At 44.1% G+C, this 24,713-nt stretch overlaps 1 protein-coding gene across 1 annotated transcript; it reads left to right on the forward strand.

Annotated features, from left to right (window-relative positions):
- The first annotated feature begins 308 nt into the window (after window positions 1–308).
- On the forward strand, window positions 309–20,834 carry Erich5 (glutamate rich 5). The gene is made up of 3 exons (XM_037197722.1): window positions 309–751; window positions 18,353–19,405; window positions 20,456–20,834. Exons 1-3 carry the CDS (start codon window positions 691–693, stop codon window positions 20,596–20,598), a joined length of 1,257 nt encoding a protein of 418 aa, XP_037053617.1. The 5' UTR covers window positions 309–690; the 3' UTR covers window positions 20,599–20,834.
- Window positions 20,835–24,713: the final 3,879 nt, after the last annotated feature.

A 24,713-nucleotide genomic window follows, 5' to 3' on the forward strand; every position in this document is an offset into this window, starting at 1 on the left:
CAGGACTATGTAGGGACCCTGTCACAAATAAAAAACAAATTAAAAATAAAAAAAAATCTTAATTAATTAAAAAGACAATGCAGGATTAGGAGAACCGCTCCAGATCACAGCAAACCGAAAAGAAGCAAGGCACCAAAGTCACAGGTGTAGTTCTGGATGGGAGAGCCTGAAGCTGACCGCAGAGGGCAGGTCTAACAGTTCGGTATCCGATGGTGAACTTCCTTGTGGTAACTGTGTTGGAGATCGCACATCTAGTCTACCAATCAATAGCCTCTGGCTGCAGCCGCCGCCTCTCCTCCCTGGCTATTTAGGACGATTTTTCACCCCATCCCTCCCAGTGCTTCGCTCTCGTCCCTCATCTCATCTCCTTTCCCCTTTTCCCTTCCCGGCACCCTCCGCCTCCTGTCCAGCTGGTTCCTTGGTTTCAGTTGTCCCTGCTCTCTCTTGCCTGCTGGTCGTCCAGCTGTCTGGCACTCTGCCCTCTCTGGTTCCGGCCACCTGTTTCTCGCTCGCCCCTCCAGGTGCGCACGGGGTACCCAGGGCCCCGCTGCGCGTGCGCCTTGAACTCTTGGGCAGCAAGATCCCACAGTCGGGAGAAACTTCAGCCGCAGGGTTTGCGGTGAGCATCGCATCCAAGCCCGGCGACCGACACTCGCGTGAGGCTGGGCCAGGCGACTGCACTTCTGCGCGATGGGCTGCTCCAGCAGCGCCCTCAACAAGACGGGCGACAGCAGCAGGTTCCGCAGCGGAGGTGAGCAAGGGTCCCACACCGCACATACTGTGTGCTGGCTGCCCTGAGATCCAGAGGGTGCAACCCTGGCTCAACCTCGCCAGCAGGGGGCAAGCTCCTTCCCGGAGGAGGGACTGAAGTGTGTCCATCCGGTGCACCTGTTGCAGGACTCGGGGGCCAAGAGCTGGGTGATGCGTTACCGGGTGGGAACGAGGGTACTTGGCTCTAAATTACTAATTGAGCTAGCCGCCACATTCCCTTCACCGTGCAGATGAGAAATGTCTCATTCAGAGTTCTATTTTGCTCTCCCACGGACAGGTCAGCATCGTCGGATGACAACATGCAGAGAACACACTGTGCATCCCCTCCATGCACTAGATCCCTCCAAAAGTTTTAAGGAGGTCACATACGCTTTCCCCTGTCCCCAATTTATATTTTCTCGAGGCATATGTGTGTGATGAAAGGTAGTCACCACTCACTGTTGTAGAGAAATTCTGGGAGCACATTTTAATATTCTACTTACTGTACGCAGATGCTGGAGCTGCTCATGTAAATCATGGAAGCTGGAATTGGAGCATGAGCACGTGAGACAAGTTATTAAGGTCATTCTGACAGTGATAAATACTGCAGAAATAATAGATGTAGATGAATGAACTCGGGAGTGACTGGGTTTCACAGCCAGCCCACTTCCTAGATTATAAATTGCTAGCATTTTGGACATTGACAGTTAAGTGGATTCTTCAAGTAGCTTATAGTCTTCATCAAGGTTCACTTTAGGGGGAATTTTTTTCTTTTAATTCCTTTTCACTGGTGTTAGCATCCTGTGTTACTGCAGTAGCAGTGGTTTTGGATTGTTTTGTTTTGTGGCAGAGAACACAGATTATCATGCAAGCCACTTCAGAACTCAGCCCGTATGTCCCACTCAAAACCCTGTTACTGTTACTGTTGTGCTGTGTGACCATCGAGATTTCTGTAGATAAGCAGAAAGTGAGGAAGCAGACAAAACTTAAAACCGTATGCGCAAATGACTGAGATCCCTTAACCGTGAAGAAATGGAAAGTCTTCGCCTAATGCACAGTGCCTGCTGACTCTTTCCCCTAGGAGTTCAGAACCCCTCACACCCCAACAGGCTCCACTGAGGTCAGTGCACTTAGAAGTTGCTTTCATGTTTCATGTCTCATTTTATAACCCAGATGGATTTTTGCATCTGTTCCAATGGTAATTCCTTACTGGTGTCCTCGTGAGAACGTAAGAAAAACCGATGCTTTCAGGAGATGGTATTATCACAGCTTCTCTCATTCACTCTCAGTGCTAATAACTTGGGTTAAAAAGCAGAGTATTTTGTCAGAGTGGGTGTAGCTCAGTGGTGCAGCATGTGGGCAGCATGCCCAAGGCCTTGGGCTCGACGCCCAGCACACACACACCCCAGGAATGTAACTCAAGGAGTGGCAAATGTATCTAATCAATAGAATGGGTGCTTTGCTTCTCTCATGTAGAAGACATTTGATCACTGTATTAACAATTCATATGAGTTAAACTCGTTTTTTTTTTTTTTTTTTACCCTTGCTTTCTTTGGTTGCAAGTTTTCATGAATGTTGTTCCAGAAGAAATGTTAAACACTTGCCAACAAGTTGAAGTGTATAGAAAATTGATTAAGATATGGCATAAATTGCTCGAAACATACCAAATCAACCTACAGGTGTATTGCCTCTGAGCCTTCATGGTACAATACTCTTGTAATCGAATACTATTGTATGTTCAGCATTTCAACTTTGTGATCTTGGAGGCCTTATAAATAATTCATTCCTCTCTCTACAGCTTAAAATTTCTTTAAATCCTAGATACAACCCAAGCTGGTGTATTGTGCTTTTAGATAAAAATAGTCCAAGTTTATTAAATGCCCGTCATATACATTCACTAACCACATGCTCCAGTGCCTAACAATGTTTAGTATGTAATAGGCTCTTGGTGAAAAATAAAGCCAAACATGAAGCTTCGGACTGGTGAACTGTTCCAGTTGGCAGAAGTGCAGGGTTATAAAGGGAATGGCCATTAGTCTAGAATGGCAAGAGACTATGAAAGACTACCGAACTCTCACCTCCTTCTTTCCATTCCTAAACGATTATGTCAGGAACTTTGCACAATTCCAATCAGGTTCCATTGTAAGAGTACTCTTAAATCAGATCCCCAAGACATTTTTTTTTTTTTTTTTTTTTTTTTTTTTTGGATACAAGGTCTCACTATATAGCCCTGGCTGGCCTGGAACTCAAAAGATCTGTCTGTTCCATCACCACGCCCAGGTTCAGATCTCCCAAATCTTGTAAATACTGTACCTTTCACTTATACTGTGGAACACTACTGCTTCACTTCAGGTTCTTACTGCTGTGATAAGCATCATGACCAAAAGGAATTTGGGAAACAAAGAGTTTATTTCAGCTTACAATTCTCAGATCACACTTCCTCACGGAGGGTAGTCAGGGCAGGAACCTGGAGGCAGGAGCTGAGACAGAAGCCTTGAGGGATGAGACTCACTGGCTTGCTCCCCATGGCTTGCTCAGCCCGCTTTCTTATAGAATCCAGGAGCACCTGCCCAGGGGTGGAACTGATCACAGTGAGCTAGACCTACCCACATCTGCAACCAAGAAAATGTTCCACAGGCTAGCCTACAGGCCAATCTGTTGGGCCATTTTCTCAATTGAGGTTCCCTTTTCCCAAATGACTCTACCTTGTGTCAAGTTGACAAAACAAACAAAAAAACCAACAAACAAAAACAAAAAACCTAACCAGGACAACTTCTAAGAACAAACTATCAAAGCGATATTTTTGCCTTACTGCAGTGAAATAAGGAAACAAAATTCAACAGATTGTTTTATCAGCAGCTCATTTGGGAGGCATTTAGGTTTTTAAAATTTGTTTATTTTGTCTTATGGTGTGAGTGTTTCGTCTGCACCTAAGTGTGTGCACCATGTGCAGGCAGTGCCGAGGAGGTCAGAAGGGAGCACTCGAGTCCCTAGAACTGGAAAACTGTCACGGTCAGTCAGGAGCCACCACACTGGTGCTGGGAATGAAACCTGGGTCCTCTGTAAGAGTAGCCAGTGCTCTAAATCACCGAGCTGCTCTCCAGCCTCCCTGGGAGGTGTCCTAAAGAAGTCACATTTGACAATCTAGGAAGTGCCATCAAATTCTGACCAAGATCTCCCAAGTGCTCAATTTGCAAGCAGTATACTGTTCTCGGGACCTTTGAGTCTTCTGCACCGTCTCCAGTAACAGATGAGATAAACTCATATTGGCTTTTGCCTCTGATTTATTTTTTATTGAACATCACAAATGATAATTTCATTCATGAGTGCTGCCTAGAAGTATGAAAGCCCTATCTTGCAGAGAAATGAGAGTAGAATGGTGGTTTTGAGTAGCAGGGGTAGAAGGAGGGATGGAAGAATGTAGGTCAAAGGGGACAGAGCTTCAGTTATGGAGTGAGATAAATCCAGAGATATAGACATCATAAAGACAATAGTTAACAATATTATATATTCGTTTGCCAAGAGAGTAGATGTGGGTGGTTTTGCACATAAAAAAGAAGACAAAGAATCAAGACAAGTCTATTGACAGATCATGGTGCTGGTGAGATGACTCAGTGGGGAAAGCAGCTGCCTCACAAGCTTAAGGACCCGGCCTGTGTGCCATGCCCAGAACCCGTGAAAAGGCTCAGGAGATAGCTGAGCCACAGAGTTGTCCTCTGACCTCTGTACATGTGTGATGGGTACAGCCAACACCCCCATCTCTCTCTCTCACACACACACACACACTACTAATTTTTTTTTTTTTTTTTTTGGTTTTTCGAGACAGGGTTTTTCTGCGTAGTTTTGCGCCTTTCCTGGAGCTCACTTGGTAGCCCAGGCTGGCCTCGAACTCACAGAGATCCGCCTGCCTCTGCCTCCCGAGTGCTGGGATTAAAGGCGTGCGCCACCACCGGCCGGCCACACTACTAATTTAAAATCAAAGAAAACCTCATCATGAGCCAGGCATGGTAACACATGCCTTTTATCCTAGCAGAGGCAAGCAGATCTCTGAGTTCAAGCTATCCTGGTCTGCAGATACAACCAAGGCTACACAGAGAAACCATGTCTCAAAAAACTGGGGGAAGCAGGGAGGAGAAAACCCCCCATTATGTTATGTACTTACATGTAGACAATAAAAAAATTCTTTAAGCTTGCTGTTAGTAATTATCTGTTGAATGGGTTACTTCATTTAATCCTCACAACAATGCCGTAACTAGGCATTATGCTTATTTCTACTTTACAGAGATGGGTAAATAATTTACAAGGCAGGGCTGTCAAGAGTTGAAATGCAGCTTTGGACACCCGGGCTTCAACCAGTTTGTACTAACTGTAATTAAATGGTTTTGCCTCAGATCACTCTGGACCTCCATTAGGCATATGGTCACTTTGGAAACAACAAACAAAAACACTAAGAAGTACTTATTCTCATGCCTGAGTGTTATGTAAATATTATATAACATATCATATATTATATATAAATATGTACTACATTACATAGAAATTAGATATATCACTGTTATACAAATGTCATATCATTTATATTGTATACTAGTATATTATATAATATATTAATATTACATGTCAATATTAATAACACACTAGTATTATATTTCCATGGCAAGTGACTACATACCTCTTGGGTATTTAGAGTGATTTGGGGCACACAATATAAATATATTGTACAAATAAAACATCGATTATAATCCTCAAGTAAGAGCCAGGGAAATAGGAATATTCAGAGGACATTTTTAAACATTTTTAATTTTTAAACATTTTTTAGAAAGCTACACATGCACATGAGTGTAGTACCTGCAGCGCTGGATCAGGTGGTGGTGAGCCGCTCACGTAGGTGCTGGGAACAGAGCTCTGAACTTGGGCTCTTCACTGCTGAGCTGTCCCTCAACTTCCCACCTCTTTGTTTTGAGACAGTTCTTAGCTGAACCTGAAGATCACTGGGCTAGGCTGGCCAGCCAGTGAGCCTCAGAGGTCTGCCTGTCTCTGGCCGCTCAGTGCTGGGATTGTAGGTGCCATCTTCTAGGTGCTTGAGGGGGTCTGAGCTGAGCTTCTCACGCTTGCCTGGCACTTTACTGAGCTGTTTTCCAGGACCCAGAAAACCTATTTTTTAGGCTCAAATGTCAATCAGCCGGCTGACACTGGATAGACAGATAATAGGCAGCATAGGAACATAACGTGTTCCACTAATGGTGGGGGGATATTTGCTCTGACTCAGCAGATGTGAGTTCCCTGCCTACCCCAGGTTTTTCCATCACTTCTAAAGCCAATGCTGCAGGTGTGTGCCTTGGGAACATGGGAAGAGACCGGCCTCTGGCTGCTCCAAGCTTAGAACAGGGCCTGATTGTTACAGTAGCACTGGCATTTTTACTCAGAGCCCTGAAAAGTGTGAGGAAAGAGGCTTTTGTTTGGGGAAGAAAGGACAAATAGGTTGAAGTTAGAATTTCTTAATTTTGTGGGAGCAAATTCTAAGCATTACAGCCATTTCTGACCTGATGGAGCTGGAACACAGAGCCTGTATCCACTTCATAGGTTTCAGTGTCTCCACAGGTCTCTCCACCCTCTTCCCCAGCCTATCTCCATGCTGACACACGAGTAATGCCTGCCCCATTCTTTCCTGATATAAATGACACCCTTTTCTGCCAGGATTCTCCATCCTTAGGGTTTACAGTTAAGCACCAATGTGGACAAAAGAAACAGATGAGAATTATCGACAAATTCATTGCTGGGTTAATGTGTACATTTCCAGTGATGCTACAATCGTCTGTTTATTTTAACCTGAATTTCACTAGCTGCTTGAAGCCTGTTCCCTAGACAATCAGGCAGGTTTGAATTTTACATGGTAGGAGAATGGCCTTTGTAAAGGGCATAGTCCAGACTTCAACCAATATTTTCACACAATGAAAGTTAAGACTGAATTCAGTCTTAACCAGATTATGTTGCATTGTTTTGAAGAGCATCACTAAAATTAACATTAATTTGTATAGTGTTTTTCTTCTGTACAGATACTATATGAATGGGATTTTTTTTTCACGTGCTAGAAGTCTCTGAATTGAGTTTTGAATGCTCAGAATGTCTTTGGCATAGATCTAGGTATTACATATGGCTACTTTAGATAAAATATAGGAAATGCAGATATGTGGCTCAAAATGTGAAGTTTTTGAAAAAGGTGTGTATGAAAAGTGTTGCCTCCCCTCAGCACCGGCTTTTCGGTCACCAGCATTTATTAGTTTGGTTGCTTTGTTGTTGGTATGTTTTGTTTTAAGTTCTCACTCTGTAGCTCAGGCTGGCCTTGAATTCACCGCATAGGTCACCCTGCCCTCAAACCTGGCAGACCTCCTGCCTCAGCCCTCCAGGTGTTGAGATTACAGGTGTGCCATCCCTACACAGGAAGGTTTTTTGTGTTTGTTTGGTTGGTTTTGTTTTCAACTGCTTGCTTGTTTTTGTATATTTTTCCCTTGAGTTTTGTTTTTATTTTTCATTTTGGTATTTTTCCTTTTATTGAAAATAGATTTTTTTCTCACACATTATATCCTGATTATGGTTTCCCCTTCCCTACTCCTCCCAGTTCCTCCCCACTCCCTCTAATCTAGATTCACCCCGTTTCTGTCTCTCGTTAGAAAACAAGCGGTCTTCTGAGGGATAATAGTAAAATAAAAGATAATATAGTAAGATAAAATAAAAACTAATGCATCAGAACAGGACAAAACAAAGAGAAGGAGAAGAGCCTAAGAAAAGGCACTGGAAATAGATACAGATGCAGAGCCCCACTCAAGTGTTCGCACACTCAGAATCCTGTAAAAACACTAAACTGGAAGCCATAATACCTATGCAAAGAGTCTGTAGGGTAAAAAGAGAGAAGAAAAATATGAATAAAATATAAATAAAAAATAAAACAAAGTAAAAAAGAAAGAAAAGAACAGAACAACAACAACAACCCAAAAGCCTGATGGGACACTGTGAGACAAGAACCTCCAAAGATGCCATTGAGTTCATTTTCTGTTGGCCGTCTACTGCTGTGCAAGCGGCCTAAACGTAAGAGTAGTTTGTTGCTTCAGTAAGTCTCCCTTGGAGAAAACTAGATCTTCATCTGCAGGTGGTTATCAATTGGAGATTTCTTCTGGATTGGGGATGCGGGCTTCTGTCCACTTCTTTCAGCTCTAGGACTCCATCTGGTGCAAAACCATTCAGTCCCTCATTTTTGGTATTTTGAGACAGGATCACACTATGTGGGTCAGGTTGGCGATCCCCCTGCCTCAGCATTTTGGATTCTGGGATTCTAAATGTATACCATCACCCTGAGCTGAGAGGTTTTTTTTGTTTTTTTGTGTTTTGTGTTTTTTTTTTTAATGCATTGCAAATTGCTTTCCCTGTCTTTATTTGTAAAACATAGTGTCCTCTGTATGCCTCTGAATACCCACTGTTCTGTATTTTTTCTAGCCTAACTCTATGGAGACATTGTTCTCCCTTCTATACCTGCAAAATAATCTGTTGTGTGGCTTATTTGACCAGTCCCCTGCCGAGGGACATTTGATCTGTCTCCAGCCTTTCCTGTCGTAACCAAGCTGAGGTGAATTCCTTTGTGCACACATCATTTTGAACGTGTGCAAGCATATCTGCAGGTTTCTCGGAAGTGGCGCTGCTAGGTCAAAGGGGGTACAGGTTTATAACTTTGATAGAAAACTGCCTAAAAACTCCATGACAGTAGCATAAGTGTAGAGCCTCAGCGTCAAATCTTTCATGACAGAAAGCTTTCAGACATTTAGGCAGCCACATCAAAACATGAGGAGAGAAGGCAAGGTGCAGGAAAGGGGACAACTGCTTGACTCCAGCTTCATTTTAAAGCAAACATCAGTACCAAACACAGCCTGAAAACTGAAGCTATGTGGGGATGAGCAACTTGTCTTGTACTGGCAGTATTATAGTTCACGCTTTTTACTTAGCTGTCAGCCTCCAGTTCACCTGCAGTCTAGCCCCAGCCCTGCAGAAACTTCTGACTGGATCATGACCTTATATGTAGGAAAAGTGGAGTCAACAACTATGGGAGTACAGTGAATGGACAGGGATCTGTGACAATAAGAGGACGCAGAAAAGCAGAAGAATGAGGATCTAAGAAACAACAGGAAATAAAAAGTAGCTCAGGCCACACTAGGCTGGGGAGTGTTGGCCTGTGGTGACAGTCTCTTAGGCTTGTAGGAAAGGCAAACAAAGCTTGATTGTGTAGCATGACGCCAATCTTCCTCAAGGCTGGCTTGTCCAAACTCATAGGCAGTCAGTTTCACATCAAATTTGAAAGGGTATCACAGTCCCTGGGAGGTTTACTCAAAACCTTAGCAATATTTATTTAAAAGCATCAAAACTCACATGTGTGAGATCAGGTGTGTGTAAGTGTTGGTAGGACTGGGTCATAATTTTTTTAATAGAAGTACTGGAATGTGGTATTGACATATGCATGTAATAAGTATGAATGAATGTCTCCCATGTGCCTCAGTGACCTCAGAAGGTTTGGTAATTTGACCAAACAACTACAAAAAAATTCATCTACTTTATGGTGGTCAAAAAGAATTTTTAACAGAAATTCAGGTAGTTAGAAAACATTGATTTTTAAATTTAACCTCTGTAGGTCTTTTTTAGTTAATTTGTAATGGAATTTTCCCAGGGTCCTGGGGAAGATGCTATGTTCGGCAGGGGGTTATCTGAGGGAAAGAAATCTATGTATACCACGCTCTTTTGTCCATTTACTTTATTTCTCTAGGACAAAACTCTATCTATACAGCTTCAGCTCCACCCTCACATTCGGCTCCTCTCTGTGCCCACTGCCCTGACATAGACCTAACTAAGCTCCTGTGCGCTTGACCTCATCTTCGTCCTCTGTTCTTCATCCTCCATCTTTCCTTCCTTGCTCCTTACTCCTGACTCTGAGAAACTCTGCCTTCTTCTCTTCTCTCCAGTCATGCAGCTCTGCCTACCATCTACAGAAACTGCCTTGTTCTTTGTCTCCCAGCCACTTGACTCTGCTCTGGCTGGGAATCCTGCTCCAGTCTTTACTGCACCTGGTTATGCAAAAAGCCCTCTTGTCCTCAGCCATTAGCTCTGCAATGCTGCTAGGCCCGAAGACAGGGGGATGATCTGAGCTTCATTTGCACAAAAAACAAGGCTATGCATCTACAGCCTGCCTGTCTCCTAGGCTCTATAGGGGTGTTAGTTACCTAGTGGATCAGCAGTAGATCTGAGAAGCTTAACTGTTTGCCATATGGCCTAGTAGTACATGGGCACACAAGAAATTCATAGCAGAAGACAGCTGATACATGAACAACTGAATAACATCAAATATTCCTTGATAAATGGCTTCCTCTAGAAAAACGCCTTGACTTTTTTAGGTATAGCTTTAATATACAGCTGAATCTCTATAATAAGTTCTTGCAGCCCGCTGTACATTTGTAGTTCAATTACGTGAAATATTGTTTAAGTTCACCTCTGCTCAAAATGAGGACCCTATTAATATCTACTGGTAGATAGACAAAATCACACGCTGGGGTTGGAATTGGAGTCATGGTAGCAGAACAGTGCATTCACACACTGTGATGGGGGATGGGTAAAACCATCCAGAAAGCTCCCTGGTGTAGAATAGGTCTGGGAAGATGGCAAGGAAAAAAAATGAGTGTGCTGGACCACTCTGTTGGGCAGGTTCATGCTGTGGCACCACTGTTTTCCAAAGTCGCCTAAGAGTAGATTTTAATGGCTATGCTTATGAGACAGATGAAAGGTGCGGTGATCTGAAGAGGGAGGGCTTCTCAGCAGAAGAATTAAAGCAAAAGTCCTAAGAACCTAGCTACCTCCACAGTAGCAGCACAGAACGCACCAAGAGCTCTTCCTCGGGATGCTGTGGAGAACTACCAAGATTGACTGAGGCCCTCGGCATCCTGCCTGGCACAGCAGAGGAAACACTGACCTGAGTGTTTCTCCTTGCTGGGTAGAAACTTTTCATTTCTGATCAGAGCAGTGAGCTTGATTGAATAGCCTGCACCATAATGTGGATTTCAGGTATGTTAGCTCTGGTTCCAGTCCTACCAGTAATGTGGCCTGGTATTTGGTTTCTTTGTGTGCCTATCACAACGGTGCTTGCAACAAAGGTTCTGTTGGTTCAGCTGTCGAAACAAATTTGTCAGTTTATAACAGAGTCAGAGATAATGAGCATCAAAGGATTAGGCCCAGAGCAGGGTAAGATTTGATGAAATAGATGGGCTCAGAAAACAGACTCATCCTTAAACCGCTTTGGGTGGAATCAATGCGTCCATCCTCAGCACTTATTACATAATGAATATAGACTAGGCAACAGGCTGGCTCCTGTTTGTGGACCAAAATAAAAGTACTTCACTGCCTGCAAGTTAGGGTGCTAGAGGGCGTGTTCTACCTTGTCTACTTTGAGGAGGGGGTTCATGTGTTTAGAGATGCTTGAGTTCGAGGAACTGTAGAAGTACCAAGTTGTAGTTGATGCGGAGGTAGGTATTACTTGAATTTTCCTACAGACAGTAAGCCCTAAGGTAGCAGGGAAGAGCCCTTCCTTGCGGCCTGCTACAATCCCTATGCCCAGTCCAGAGCCTGCCTATGACAGACATTGATAAATACTTGATGGAAAATGAAATTGATGCCAAAAGTAGAATGAAACATTTTTATTTTTAAAATCATTTTTGTTATTTTCAATTATGTGTATGTGTGTATACTATGTGTTGGAATGTGCACATGGGTGTAGGTGCCTGTAGGGGCCAGAGGTGTCTGATTCGCTGGAGCTAGAGTGACAGGAGACACCTGATGTGGGTGCTGGGAATCAAACTGGTCCTCCTGAAGAGTAGCACATGCTCTAACCTCAGAGCCATCTCTGCAGCATGGAAACTTTTTTTTTTTGTATGAAAGTTACCAGTGGTGCTGGGCGGTGGTGGCGCACGCCTTTAGTCCCAGCACTTGGGAGGCAGAGGCAGGTGACTCTCTGTGAGTTCGAGGCCAGCCTAGTCTGCAGCGTGAGTTCCAGGGCAGGCTCCAAAGCTACACAGAGAAACTCTGTCTTGAAAAACAAAAACAAAAACAACAACAACAAAAAAGGCAGTTACCAGTGGCACTTTTTGAAGTCAGTCAAGTCTGATCATATTGCTGCCATTGTGACCGTGGTTTCCTTATCCATCACTGATCATGCTTTAAAGCCCACCATGAGAATGAGACACTTTTGTAGGTCAGTGTTGACAACTCACAGTGTTTAGGGGCCTGTGTACCAAAGCCTTCTTATGCTGCAGTTCATTCTTTCTGTTGCCCATTGTCAAATAAAAAATTTAACTAATAAAAAATAACACATATTTTAAGCTCATTAGGTTCTTAGGAGAGGTATGCTGATTTAAATCAGATATTTTCTAGATTACCTAACCCTCACCTTCTACTGTAGATTATCAGGTGCTACTGTTAATCTTATTTAGCAAACTGACTCTAGTCTTACACATTTAACTTCTTGTGAAATGTATTTGCTGTTAAAATCCTATATAAACTGGGGGGTGGTGGCACATGCCTTTAATCCCAGAGGTGGATCTCTGTGAGTTCGAGGCCAGCCTGGTCTACAGAGCTAGTTCCAGGACAGCTAGCACTACACAAAAAAACCCTGTCTTGAAAAACAAAACAAAATTCTCTATAAAAACCTGTGCCTGTGTTTTAGGCATGTCAACACCTACCCTCCAGTTTTCCACTTTGGAAGGATTGTGGGGTCCTACCACCACCTTACCCTGGGTACTCTCAAGGAGAGAGGAACAAGAAAATATTAGATAGAAAGAGAGACCTAGCCGACAAGAAGAAGACAGAAACACAGGATCCTTCGGGAGGACCTGGCTCAGTACCCGCTGACACAGAGCTGTATTCAAAAGGGCTTTTTATAGCAATGCCAAGGGTTGAGACAAAAGACCTCCTGCTTGCTAGATACAGCCAAGTATAGACCCTTCCAAACACCTGGTACTCAGGCCCGTGGTCCAGTCATCCTCTTATGCAGTCCTGCTGGGTAAAGCAAGCTCAGATCTCACTAGGAAACCTCTGTGGGCTCCCACAAAGGGTGAACTTTGGGAATGCGCCCAGCAGGCACAGGTGGGTTAACGGGACTAGTGAGGTCCAGCCCCTCGATAGCCTTCTCCCAGGGTCTGTGGAAGAATCTACACCCAGCTGATAATCTAATCTTAGATGATAGGAAATGAATCTACATACACGAAACTCTTTAGTCCGTTCACTTTACTCTTCTGAGTTGGTTCTCTCTCCACACAGCTTCTGTTCTGCTCTCTTATGTAGCTCCTTTCTTGCCTGATTTCTCTCTACGTTTTTCTGCTGTTCCCTCTAAGTGCTATCTCAATTCCTTCATCTAGTCCTGCCCCATTTAGGTTCTCATCCATCTAGTTCTTTTCCATCTTAGCTCCTTTCCCATCTCCTCCTTTCTCATCTCGTTCTTCCCCACCTGGCTCTTCCTCATCTTCCATCTTGTTCTTCTAGTTCTCCATCTAGTTTTCAGTAAATGTCCTCAAGTCTCTGAGGTTTACAGTTATATACCCATGCAATAGCAATGCTCTGGCTAAGGCAAGGTCACCAGGCTTGAATTCCCTCAGGGTCAAAAGGAGGGGCAATAAGATCCACACAAAAGAGCAGTAATTGCCAGCCATGATCTGCAACCCAAAAGGGAAGTGACTAATGGGGAAATGTATCAACTCAGGGCTAAATTCAGTTAATATCTAAGCAAAGGGGATTTTGTGTGCTCAAACTATGCTCTTAGAAGTGGTTAAAGTGTTAGGAGTCTGACAGTGACGAGTGAAAATAAAACTGCCTTATTTTCCTTTGGCTCCTTATCTGTCCAAGCTATCTTGGCTGCTGCCGTTTTCTGGCTGGGCAAAGGACTGCACTCGGTGGCTGGGCAGCCTGAGTCACAGCTAGATGCACCTAGCAATTGTTAAAGGGAGATCTGGAACTAGATTTGGAAAAGGAGAAAGTTAAGCTTAATTAGCACATCCTCCTGGCCTGGGCAGTGTAAATCTTTACCGTCTCTGACAGATGGTCTGTTCTTAAAAAGTCTGGGAAGTTTCTCAGGTAAGATACTTTTGTCCTGAGAAGGTTCTGGCCGGATGTTGCTAATGACAATAGTTATAGAGAGGCTTGAAATTGGGGGTCTGGCTGTGTTGCTGCCTTTAGCAGAGTTGGGGTAGGTTCTCCAAATATTCCAATAGCATAGGGGAAATTGTGTCCAGTGAATGATCAACACATTGTTCTAGAAATGAAGAAGCTACAACAGCACTCAAGAAATTCATTGCAGGAAAATGGCTAATGTTCAAGAGCCAGTATCACCAAGACTTCCTTGAGGCTTGGCTTTGTCCTCTGGAAATGCCCTTGGCTTCTTCTGGATATTAGCTTTTGTCATACCCAGCTGAATTCCTACTTCATTTTTCTGCGGTTCCCAGCAGTGGGTGAACATGGCTTGCTTCATCTCACTGACAGTACTGGTCACTATAGTAACTATTTCATCAGGAAATATCACTGGGCAAGCATCTGTGACTAATACAGTAACACACTTCCGTGTTAACTCTGAAGGCAGTTACTACCAGGACAGCCTGTGTGGGAGCAAAAGGGGCTTCTTTATCAGAATGGTTTTCCCTGTGGTCCTGGGAAAGATGCTTTAATATGATGGATTTCCCTGTGGTCCTGGGAAAGATGCTTTATCATGATGGATTTCCCTGTGGTTCTGGGAAAGCACTTCATTATGCTCACTTTCTTGCTGGTGTTTTGAAAGTTTCATTCATGATGAATGAGGTAGGGAAGGGAGATGAAGAGAGACCTCTCTCGGTTTGGTCATTTGAGCCCTTAACACTGGCAGCCTGTACCTGATCACTCTGGACCTTCCTGTAAGAGTCATACTCAGTCTGTAGAGCAAGGTGGAGAGACATATGATTTCTCTGTCTTTGTTTTTATCACTGCCCCCCTCACACCACACACACACACACACACACACACACACACACACACACACACCCCTACACCTATACCTATCCTCATTTTGCCTTTTCCAGATACAGGCAACATGCATTTCTGGTCAAGGTCTGGCTGCCCCCCAGACTCTGCCTCTCTATGTACAACCTACATCTGTCTCTACCACATGCCTCCAGCAAAACCATGCATGTCTCCCTCTCAACGCAAACTCTTACTCATATTTTCTGTCTCCAGGATCCACGTGATTCACCAGTGGCACCCAAGACTCTCCCTCTTCCCATCACTGCATCCAGCTTTTATCTCTCCTATCTGGGGGCCTGGGGTACTGAACTAAGCCCCTATCTCTAGAAAGGAGGCTTCTCAAAATCCATATCTGACCTGCCCACTCCTGTGTTCAGTTTTTTCCCACATTTTTTACTATGTTAAAATTAGATTGGGAGAATATCTTGATATGTTGATGATATATCATGCACATGTTTACTGTGACATTTGAGCAAGCTTTGCACAGTGTGTACACACAGATGCACCCATGTGAATCAGCAATTCAGATCATGACTGTTTCCATTTCTCCAAACTTTTCCTCATGCCTCTTGGAATTCTCCGCTCCTGTCCCAGGTCCAGGCCTGCATTGTTCTGCATTCTATCACAGTTGAGCAAGTTGAAATAATTTTCTAGTTTATAAAAACATGATCACACAGCAGTGGTGGTGGCACATGTCTTTAATTCCAGCACTTGGGAGGCAGAGGCAAGCAGATTACTAGGAGTTCAAAGCCAGCCTGGTCTACAGAGTGAGTTCCAGGACAACCAGGGCTACAAAGAGGAACCCTGTCTCAAACAAACATACAATAAACAAACAAAAATGATTATATAGTATATATTTGTCTCCTTTTATGCAGCATTATTGTTTTGAAAATTAGTGAATTGTCAGGTTGTTGCACCTACAAATTGCTTTCTGTTTCTTTGTTTGTTTGAGTCAAGTCCCATGGTGTCGCCCTGGCTGGCCTGGAACTCATTATGTAGACCAGGCTGGCCTTAAACTTGTGATCCTCCTGCCTCTGTCTCCTGAGTGTTGGGATTCCAGGTGTGTGCCACTATGCTTGGTACAGCATTCCATTGTATGAATAGACCTCAATGTGCCCATTTACTTTATGATGAAAATTTAGCTTACAGTTTCTAGTTATCCCAAATAAAGCCACAGTGAACATTTTACCTATACATCTCTCTAAACAACTGTTTTCTCCTGGTGAAATAAGAGAGAGATGGCTGTGCTACATTACTTGTGTGTGTTTTAACTTTGGTGCTGAGAACTGAACCTGGAGTCTTGTGTCCTCTGAACACAGGCAGTACTTCTGAGCTCCCCATAATGTGTATACCTAGTCAACGTGTTAATAAAGCCCTGTTCACAGTTCCTGGTATTCATGCTTCACTCTGCGCTCATCAGCGCCACCTACAGGCTTCTCTACGATCTCACTGCAGCCGGCCTCAAGCGACTCTTCCCTGAGCCTCCAGACCTCTCTGGGCATTCTTTGGGAACTCCAAAGAAGCTGCTCCATATATTTGGTTCAGTGCTTGCCGGATCTCTTCCTACTGTGTTTATGTGACTGTTCAGTGCTTCACATGAATATGTGACACCAGAGGGCAGAGTCTGTGCTTTTCATGTTTGCTCAGAAACTGCCTTTATCCATCACCATGTGTTTAATTGGAAATTTTTCTTTTCTTTTTGTTAGAGTGTCTGTTGAGGCTAGATTGAAAACATGGCTCTCACTTTGTGTTCTCTAAATTATGGCAGAGTAACTATTTTAAATGATTATTAGTGCACAGTTACTGACTTGAAAGGAGATAAGAATGTGTAATGGGAAGGGGTGGGGTGATGGTGAAGTAGGTTAGAAAAATGAGCTACAAGGTCCTTTTCTTCCACAGTAGCAGTTACTTGAAATGCCCCAAGCCAAAAGATCGTAAAGTCAATTCATGTAGGGAAAAGCATTCTTCCAGTGGGTGGTCACACTCACAATCCCAGCATTGCGAGGGTGAAGCCAGAGGATCCTCTGTGGGAGGCCAGCCTCGGTCAGCAAACAAACAAACAAATACCCCCCCCCCCAAAAAACAGCTGAAAGGTTGAAAATATTTGCTCCAGAGAAGGGAAACCAGAAGAGGAGACCCGAGCTACTTAACTCCTGTGATGGCCAGGACAAGTCTTTAGATCGTGTGCATATGTAACCGGGGTTGGGAAAGAAAAGGAAGTAAGAAAAACACCTTTTAAAGTGGGACAGGGACGGAGAAGAAAACATCACCTGCAGACCCACTTTGACTCTAGGGGGTATTTTCTTCTGGCTCCCCTCCCTTTGTGATTTGCTTTTCCTCTCTTCCTTCTCTTCTTCCTTCCTTTCCTTCCTTTTGACTTAGCTGTGATCACCACTAACACCAAAACCTGGCTTTGTGAGCTGTCCGCTACACAGCAGACCTTGCTTCCCCTTGTTTGACCAACCCAACACAAACGCCAATCTTTTGTTTGTCCTTACAGGCTCTGTCACTGATCAGCACACGGTCTTCAGTCCCGGGGCAGTTATCTCACCCAGTGGAATAGAGTTTTAGATGTTTACATTGTTTTTCAGCTTCTGTTGTTATAAGGAGTGTTTCGATGATCCCCTGCCTCGATTTCTAAAGGCTTTTGGATACATCTCCAGTAGTAGGCGTCCTGGGTCACAAACCCTGGAGTACAAACATGTCGCCTAGTTATTTGCTCTAAACTCCCCAAGCGTTCTCACAGCCATTCTTTAATGTGCTGGGATGCCTCACAGGACTCTGAGATGGAGAGGCACTTGCCGCCATGTTACATGTCAGGCCTGAGAACTCGGCCCCAAGGTGTGCCCATGTTACATGTCAGGCCTGAGAACTCGGCCCCCAAGGTGTGCCCATGTTACATGTCAGGCCTGAGAACTCTGTCCCTCAAGGCTGTGCCCATGTTACATGTCAGGCCCTGAGAACTCTGCCCCCAAGGCTGTGCCCATGTTACATGTCAGGCCCTGAGAACTCGGCCCCCAAGCCTGTGCAGATGCAGGAGGAGCTAGAGCAGCTGTAAGTGAACCACAAGCTTCCCAGTGTTCTGAATTTCACTGCTCCCTGTCCCCTAACATGACATGGAACTCGGGTTGAGCTGTCCCTGTACTAGTGTCCCAGGGTGCTAGCCGTTACTATGAGGGCTTCCGTTGTGGAGCCTTTCCTTTTCATTGAGGGCTGCTCTGAGTCTAAGGCCAAGGACCACTCAGGGACAGCTAAGGAGGAGAACGGGCGAGAACAAGAGAAACAAAGGAGCTGTGATGAATTAGAATATGGGTCAGAAGTCTTGACGGGATGCTCAGGAGAAAGCAGGGTTTGAGGACCCTAATGTTAAGGTGAGGTATTTGGGTTGATGATATTAAAGGCTTTGGCTTAGAGTGAGGGTTGTGGTTTGATTGAACCATTAAATCTACTTGATGTCAATAAACTTTCTCAATATAGCTAAATAACAACTCTGTTCTCTCTTTTCTACTTATTTTTCAACTAAATGCTCAAAAAGTACCTTCAAATGAGGATCCTTCCACTGGAGAACAAAGCAAGTTCTGCGTGGCCCAACCCACACCATGTACACCAGGAAGAGAAGCTGCCCTTTACGGCAATGCACAAAGGGCTGGCCATGCCCCGTTAGAGAAGCCCAAGGCTTCAGTGGTGCCCACCGCCAATGGTGTTAAATCCTGCCACCCACCGTCTCTGGCAAATGATGAGGCCCCTAGAAAGGATGCCACAGACCAGACAGGACCCACAAAGGAGACTGAGCCTCTAGTGCAAGGGGAAGAATCTGAGCTACCTCAGCCAGAGGGCAAAGATGGAACGCTGGAAATGGAGGAAACGAAGAAAGATGTGGAGACAAGGACAGAGGCCCAGTCTTTAAAAGGAACCGCTGAGACTGAGCCTCTAGGAACAGAAGCCAGGAGTCAGCCTCCGAGGACACCAGGAGAGAGGGAGGACACTGAGATTCCACAAACTGCTGGAGTGACGGAGCTTCCAGAAACAGCTGAGAAGACTCTGCCTCTGGAAACAGCTAAGGAGCTACGACCTGAAGAAGCAACGGGAAAGAATGCACAGCCCCAGATTGCAGAAGCGATTCCCAAAGAGGACAACTCTGCAGAAATAGTGGAAGGATATCAGTCTGTGGAACAAGTTGAACAAAAGGAACTTCAAGAGACCTTGAAGGACGAACAGTTCCAGCTTCTAGAAGCAAGTCCCCAAGAGAACAGCTCTCCCAAAGTAGCAGAAGGGGGTCAGTCTGCAGAAAGCAGTGAAGAGCAGCAACCTCGGGACACACCGTGCAAAGACGAGCAGCCCCAACTTCTAGAAACCGTTCTCAAAGAGAACGAAACACCACAAGCGCCAGACAGAAGCCAACTTGTGCAAACTCCTGGAATGAACCAGTCACTCTGTGAAACTCCTGATGGGACCAGGGCCGCCCATGAATCTCAACCCGAAGCAACAGCTGGAAGCAGGGAGCAGCTGGCCGGAACTGCAGAGACAGCGCCAGAAGTGGAAATGGCCAGAGAAATTCACACCGATGAAGAGGAGCAACGCATTGAAGGTAAAGGAGGCTAGCTGAAGGGGCTGGAGAGATGGCTCAGAGGTTAAGAGCACTGATTGCTCTTCCAGAGGTCCTGAGTTCAATTCCCAGCAACCACATGGTGGCTCATAACCATCTGTAATGATATCTGGTGCCCTCTTCTGGCCTGCAGTCATACATGCTGTATACATAATAAATAAATAAATAAATCTGAAAAAAAAAAAAAAAAAAAAGGCTAGCAGAGGGTCCGACTGCTTGCACAGGCTTCAACCGGATGGAGGCCAGCTCTGGGGTCCTGAGGTATCTCTCAGGTGGTCAAGTTTTACTTGACCCAAATGAAAGACTTCCAAACTTGGGAAACACATTCCTTCAAGGCTCAGTTCAGCTCCCAGCGAATTGTTTCTAAAGCAAAGGCTGTGGCAAAATTTTAAAAATTTATTTTATTATTAGTATCTGCCTGGATGTCCACGTCCATGTGGGTGTGTGCTGGTGTGCACATGTGTGCAGGTCAGAGGTCAGCATCAGGTAGCTTCCTCAACTGCTCTCCCTCCACCTTCTGTGTGAGGCAGAATCTCTCCATCTGTAGCTTACTGACTTAGTTCTAACTAAGGGAATGATGACTCTGTCTGGCTCATGCCACATGTCTTTCCTGCATTACAGATGCGCTCTTCTGTACACAGCTTTTTATGTAGGCTCTGGGGATTTGAACTCAGGTCTTCATACTTGTGTAGCAGGTACTCTTATCCACTTAGGGAATGTTGCATCAAGAGCTGATGCAGAGGCCATGGAGGGGAGCTGTTTACTGACTTATTCCCCATGGCTTGCTCAGCCTGCTTTCTTATAGAACCCAAGACCACGGTCTAGGGATGGCACCACCCACAATGGACTGGGCCCTCCCCCATCAATTCCTAATTAGGAAAGTGCCCTACAGACAGATCTTATGGGCGCATTTTCTCAGCTGAGGCTTCCTCCTCCCAGATGACTCTAGCTTGTGTCAAGGTGGCATCGAACTAGCCAGGACACACTGCTAAGCAAGCGTCTCTTACTGTCTCCTTTGGCTGATTTTTCTAGGTGAGACAGGAGAGAAGGTGGAAGCAAAGATGAAAACCGAGAGAGAAAGTGAAGAAGCCAAAGAAAAGGAGACAGGAGAAGCCATGGGTCTCGGAGCTGCAGGGGACAGCGACGGAAGGGCTAGCGCACACAGCGCGTCGTAGCAAAGGGAGGGAAAATTTGCGGCTGTGGGGGCACACGCCGTCGTCTTTCTGTGGCTATGTGGTTTATACAAGGAGTGTGGCTGTAGACTGACTTAGGAACAGGAGAACAAATGCTGTTTTTGATTGTGTTATGCCATAAAACTGCTAAGCTAGACAAGGTGTTTTTAGGTACTTAGGATAATTATGCTTTCAAAGTGACAATAGCCAAAGCCAATAAAAACTGTAAGACCATTTAAGAATGTGAAGGTGATTTTCTTCCTTTCGGGATAAAATGGGACCCTGAAAGGAAAGAGTAAACATTTAGATGTAGTGGGGCTAGAGAGAGGGATTAGCAACATTCAAGGAGCTCATGATGGCAGGGTTACAGTTATAATGATGGGATAAGAACCCCAGAACGCAGGACGAACTCCACCTAATATTTCTGTGATGGGAATTAGAGCTGCGGCCGGGGTGCCATTTCGAGGTTTGGCATTTTCACAATGAAAGGGTCCACATTCTTCAAGTGCCATTTTGAATTGGCTGGTGATTTTATGCTCACTAGAGGTGTTTCAGTTGGTGATTTTTTTGTTTGTTATACTTACTAACAGAAAATAATTTTAAATTACCTGACCTTTAGTGCATTTCTGAGGTAATAGCAAATAAAACAAATCCAGGAAGGATTAAGTTCCAGCTTCAGGGCTACAGAGACATCTTAGCAGTTTCAAGTGTTTGCTGCCAAGCAAAAGAGTAGGGGTTGGAGCCTCAGAAACAGCTCTGGGTGGGCGTGGGAACTGCCTGGGAATCCAGCCCAGAAGGCAGTGGCATATGGGGGAAAGGTAACAAACAAACAAATAACAACAAAACCCAACAAGAATGCACTAGCTGTTGTTTATGTGGAATCTTCCTGAGCCCTGCTCCCCTTTAAATGACTGCATATTAGCATTAGGTTTTAGATATGAAGAAGAGCTAAGCAGTCAAGATTTTGAATGCATTCATGTATCACAGAGTCATTTTTCCAGAATTCTTCCAAAGAAAGCAAGGGACTCTGGTGATGATTGTGTGTGAATCACAATATGGTGGTTAATTTGTTTTTTGTTAAGTGCTCTGTGTTTCTGAATATCAAAGTAGGCTTATGGAAAATTTATTACACAATTTTAATACATATTTTTAAGGTAACCACTGAGATGAACTAGCATCTTTTTGCTTTAGTGTCTACATTAAAATGATGCATAAGGTGAGCTGTGACTTTCTGACGATATAGAGTAGATGCTCACTGTTCTGACTTCAATGTTAGCTTATGCCCCTGACAACACACCAGATAGACAAGAGCAGATGACACCATACTGTCTGCAAAATAGAGGCTGTGCTGACTGCACTGAGAACAAGCAGTTTTATGTGTCCTTGAATCCAGGCGTTTGGTTTCTTCAACAGACTACTATAGCTCCTCTATGTATCTGTCAAGAGTCAATGGATGACTACAAGAAACAATACATTGAAAATGTGAATTTGTGTGACACTACCCCAGTTCTATCTGGTAAATGGGAAGATTCACTTTCTTTTCTTTTTTCTTTTTGGTTTTTCGAGACAGGGTTTCTCTGTGTAGTTTTGTGCCTTTCCTGGAACTCACTTTGTAGACCAGGCAGGCCTCGAACTCACAGAGATCCGCCTGCCTCTGCCTCCCGAGTGCTGGGATTAAAGGCATGAGCCATCACCGCCAGGCGAAAATACATTTTCATGTCAAGATTGCTCAAGTTCAATGACTAGCCTTATGTTCAATGTAGTTTCCAAAACAAGATTTTTAGGTCAGAAAGTCTTATTAGTGGAGAGTTTATACAACATACATTTCAAATTATATTTGTTTAATCTAGAAGTTTTTCCTGACTAGGAGATATTCATATAGGTAGTCAGTAAGTAGAAAATGTCAGAGCAGGTAAATATGTGCAGCAATGGATATGTATTCCAGAATACATACATATACATCAATATATTATATTATATTAATAATTAACAATTAAAAAAATTTAAATGTAAGGGCTTAGTATAAAATAGCTGTGATCCTTCTCTTCTGCTTTGTTTGTTTTTGAGACAGGGTCTCACTATGTAGCTCTGGCTGTCCTGGAACTCACTGTGTAGACCAGGCTGGCAGTACTCCTCTCAGAGCTCCGACTGCCTCTGTCTCCCAAGTGCTGGGCTAAAAGTGCATTCCACTACACCCAGCTATCAGAGATCACTTAACAGCTGGATCTTCCTTTATAGCAAGCACTCGGACAGAAAGATTAAATTAATAGGCACAAGCACAAAAGTCCATTCCTCATTGGGTGGTTTATCTTTTTTTTTTTCCATGTGTGTGACAGGGTCTCACAGTAACCTGGAACTCACTATGTAGCCCAGGCTGGCCTTGAACTCAGATATCCACCTGTCTCTGCCTCTTGAGTGCTGGAATTATAGGTCTCTTCCATTATTCCTAGCTCAAAACTCTTTCCTTTCTTAAAATTTTGTTTTGAGACAGGGACTCATGCAGCCCAGGATGACCCTGAGTTCCTGGTCCCCCTGCCTCCATTCCCTGAGTGCATACTATCACGGCAGGTTTATACAAGAGTCATTCTTGAACGAGATCTCTCAGACTTAAGATATGCTTCAATATAAACGTCTTACAAATTGCCCACTAGTCCCGTTTTCTCTAGCCACTCAAGTACTTTCCCACTTTTCGTTCGACATCTGTAGACATTTTTGGTACTTTCTGTACTTTTATCTTCAATGTGGCTACTGAGATGTAGATATAACCAACCGTCTTATTAAATAAGAAACACAGAACCAATGTAAAGAGAAAGCCGAGAGGTCAGAGCTCAGAGCTAAAATCTTACCCTTCCTCCTAGCTCCGAGAGGAAGTAGCTCTCTTTCGGAGAGGTAGGAGCACCGCAGGAGGGAGGGTTAGATTTTAGCTCTGAGCTCTGACCTCTTGGCTTTCTCTTTTACATTGGTTCTGTGTTTCTTATTTAATAAGATGGTTGGTTATATCTACACTGAGACATTAGAAACCTTTTTAAAAATTAAGCATTTGTTTATTTACTTTTGTTTTTTGGAGACATGGTTCCTCTGTGTAACTCTGGCTAACCTAGAACTCACTCTGTAGACTGGTCAGGCCTTGAATTCACAGAGATCCACCTACCTCTGCCTCCTGTGTGCTGGGATTAAAGTGTGCACCATTACAACCCAGCAAGGATTTACTTTTAAATTTTGTGTATGTATGTGTGTATGGGTATGTGGGCATAAACACAGGTGCCCACGGAGGGCATCAGGGTCCCTGGAGCTGGAGTAAGGAGGGTTGTGAGCCACGTGACATGAGTACTGGGAATTGAACTTGGGTCCTCTGCAAGAGTAGTAAGTGCCCTCAACCACTGATCCATCTCTCTAGCCTAAAACTTTTTTCTTCTTTTAGATTGAAAAAAAAAGTTTGGCCACTTTGTAGCCCAGTTTTTTCCTATTAATATAGTTTCCGGGGCCGAAGAGATGGCTCAGTGGTCAAGAGTACTCGCTGCTATTGCAGAAGACACGAGTTTGGTTCTCAGCACCCACACAGCTGCTCACAACTGTCTGTAATTCTAGTTCTGGGGGGATACGATGCTCTCATAGGCACCAGGCATAACATGTGTTGCACATACACACACAGGCAAAACACTCACACAAAATAAAATAAAAATAAATCTTAAGAAAAGATAACTTTTATATTCTGTACCCAACTGGGAAGGAAATGTGAATAAATGCTTTCTACAATAGGCAATCAATTATTTTGCTAGCCTCAAATCTAGGAAATACCCAGGCCAGACCTTGAAACTCTTGGCTGGAAGTGTTAACCACTTGGGAGGGCCACAGGATAGAAGTGTGTGGTTGACTTCTGTGATCAACCACGTCTACACCCATGGTATTCTTTTCCATTTGGCCTTTACATGGTAAGAGCTCAAGTGTAGCTCATAGTTTTTGAAGAGTCAAAACACCCATCCACTGTTAACAGATGTTTCATTACAAACTTGGCCTTGACTTAAGAGGTGCTTTTTAAAGGGAAATGTTTTCTTCATGCTTAAAGGATCAGAGAATGCTGGGTGGCATCGTCAAATAACTGTAGCTGGGTTTACATT

This window comes from Peromyscus leucopus, chromosome 20 (assembly GCF_004664715.2).
Source record: "Peromyscus leucopus breed LL Stock chromosome 20, UCI_PerLeu_2.1, whole genome shotgun sequence".
Taxonomy (NCBI): domain Eukaryota; kingdom Metazoa; phylum Chordata; class Mammalia; order Rodentia; family Cricetidae; genus Peromyscus; species Peromyscus leucopus.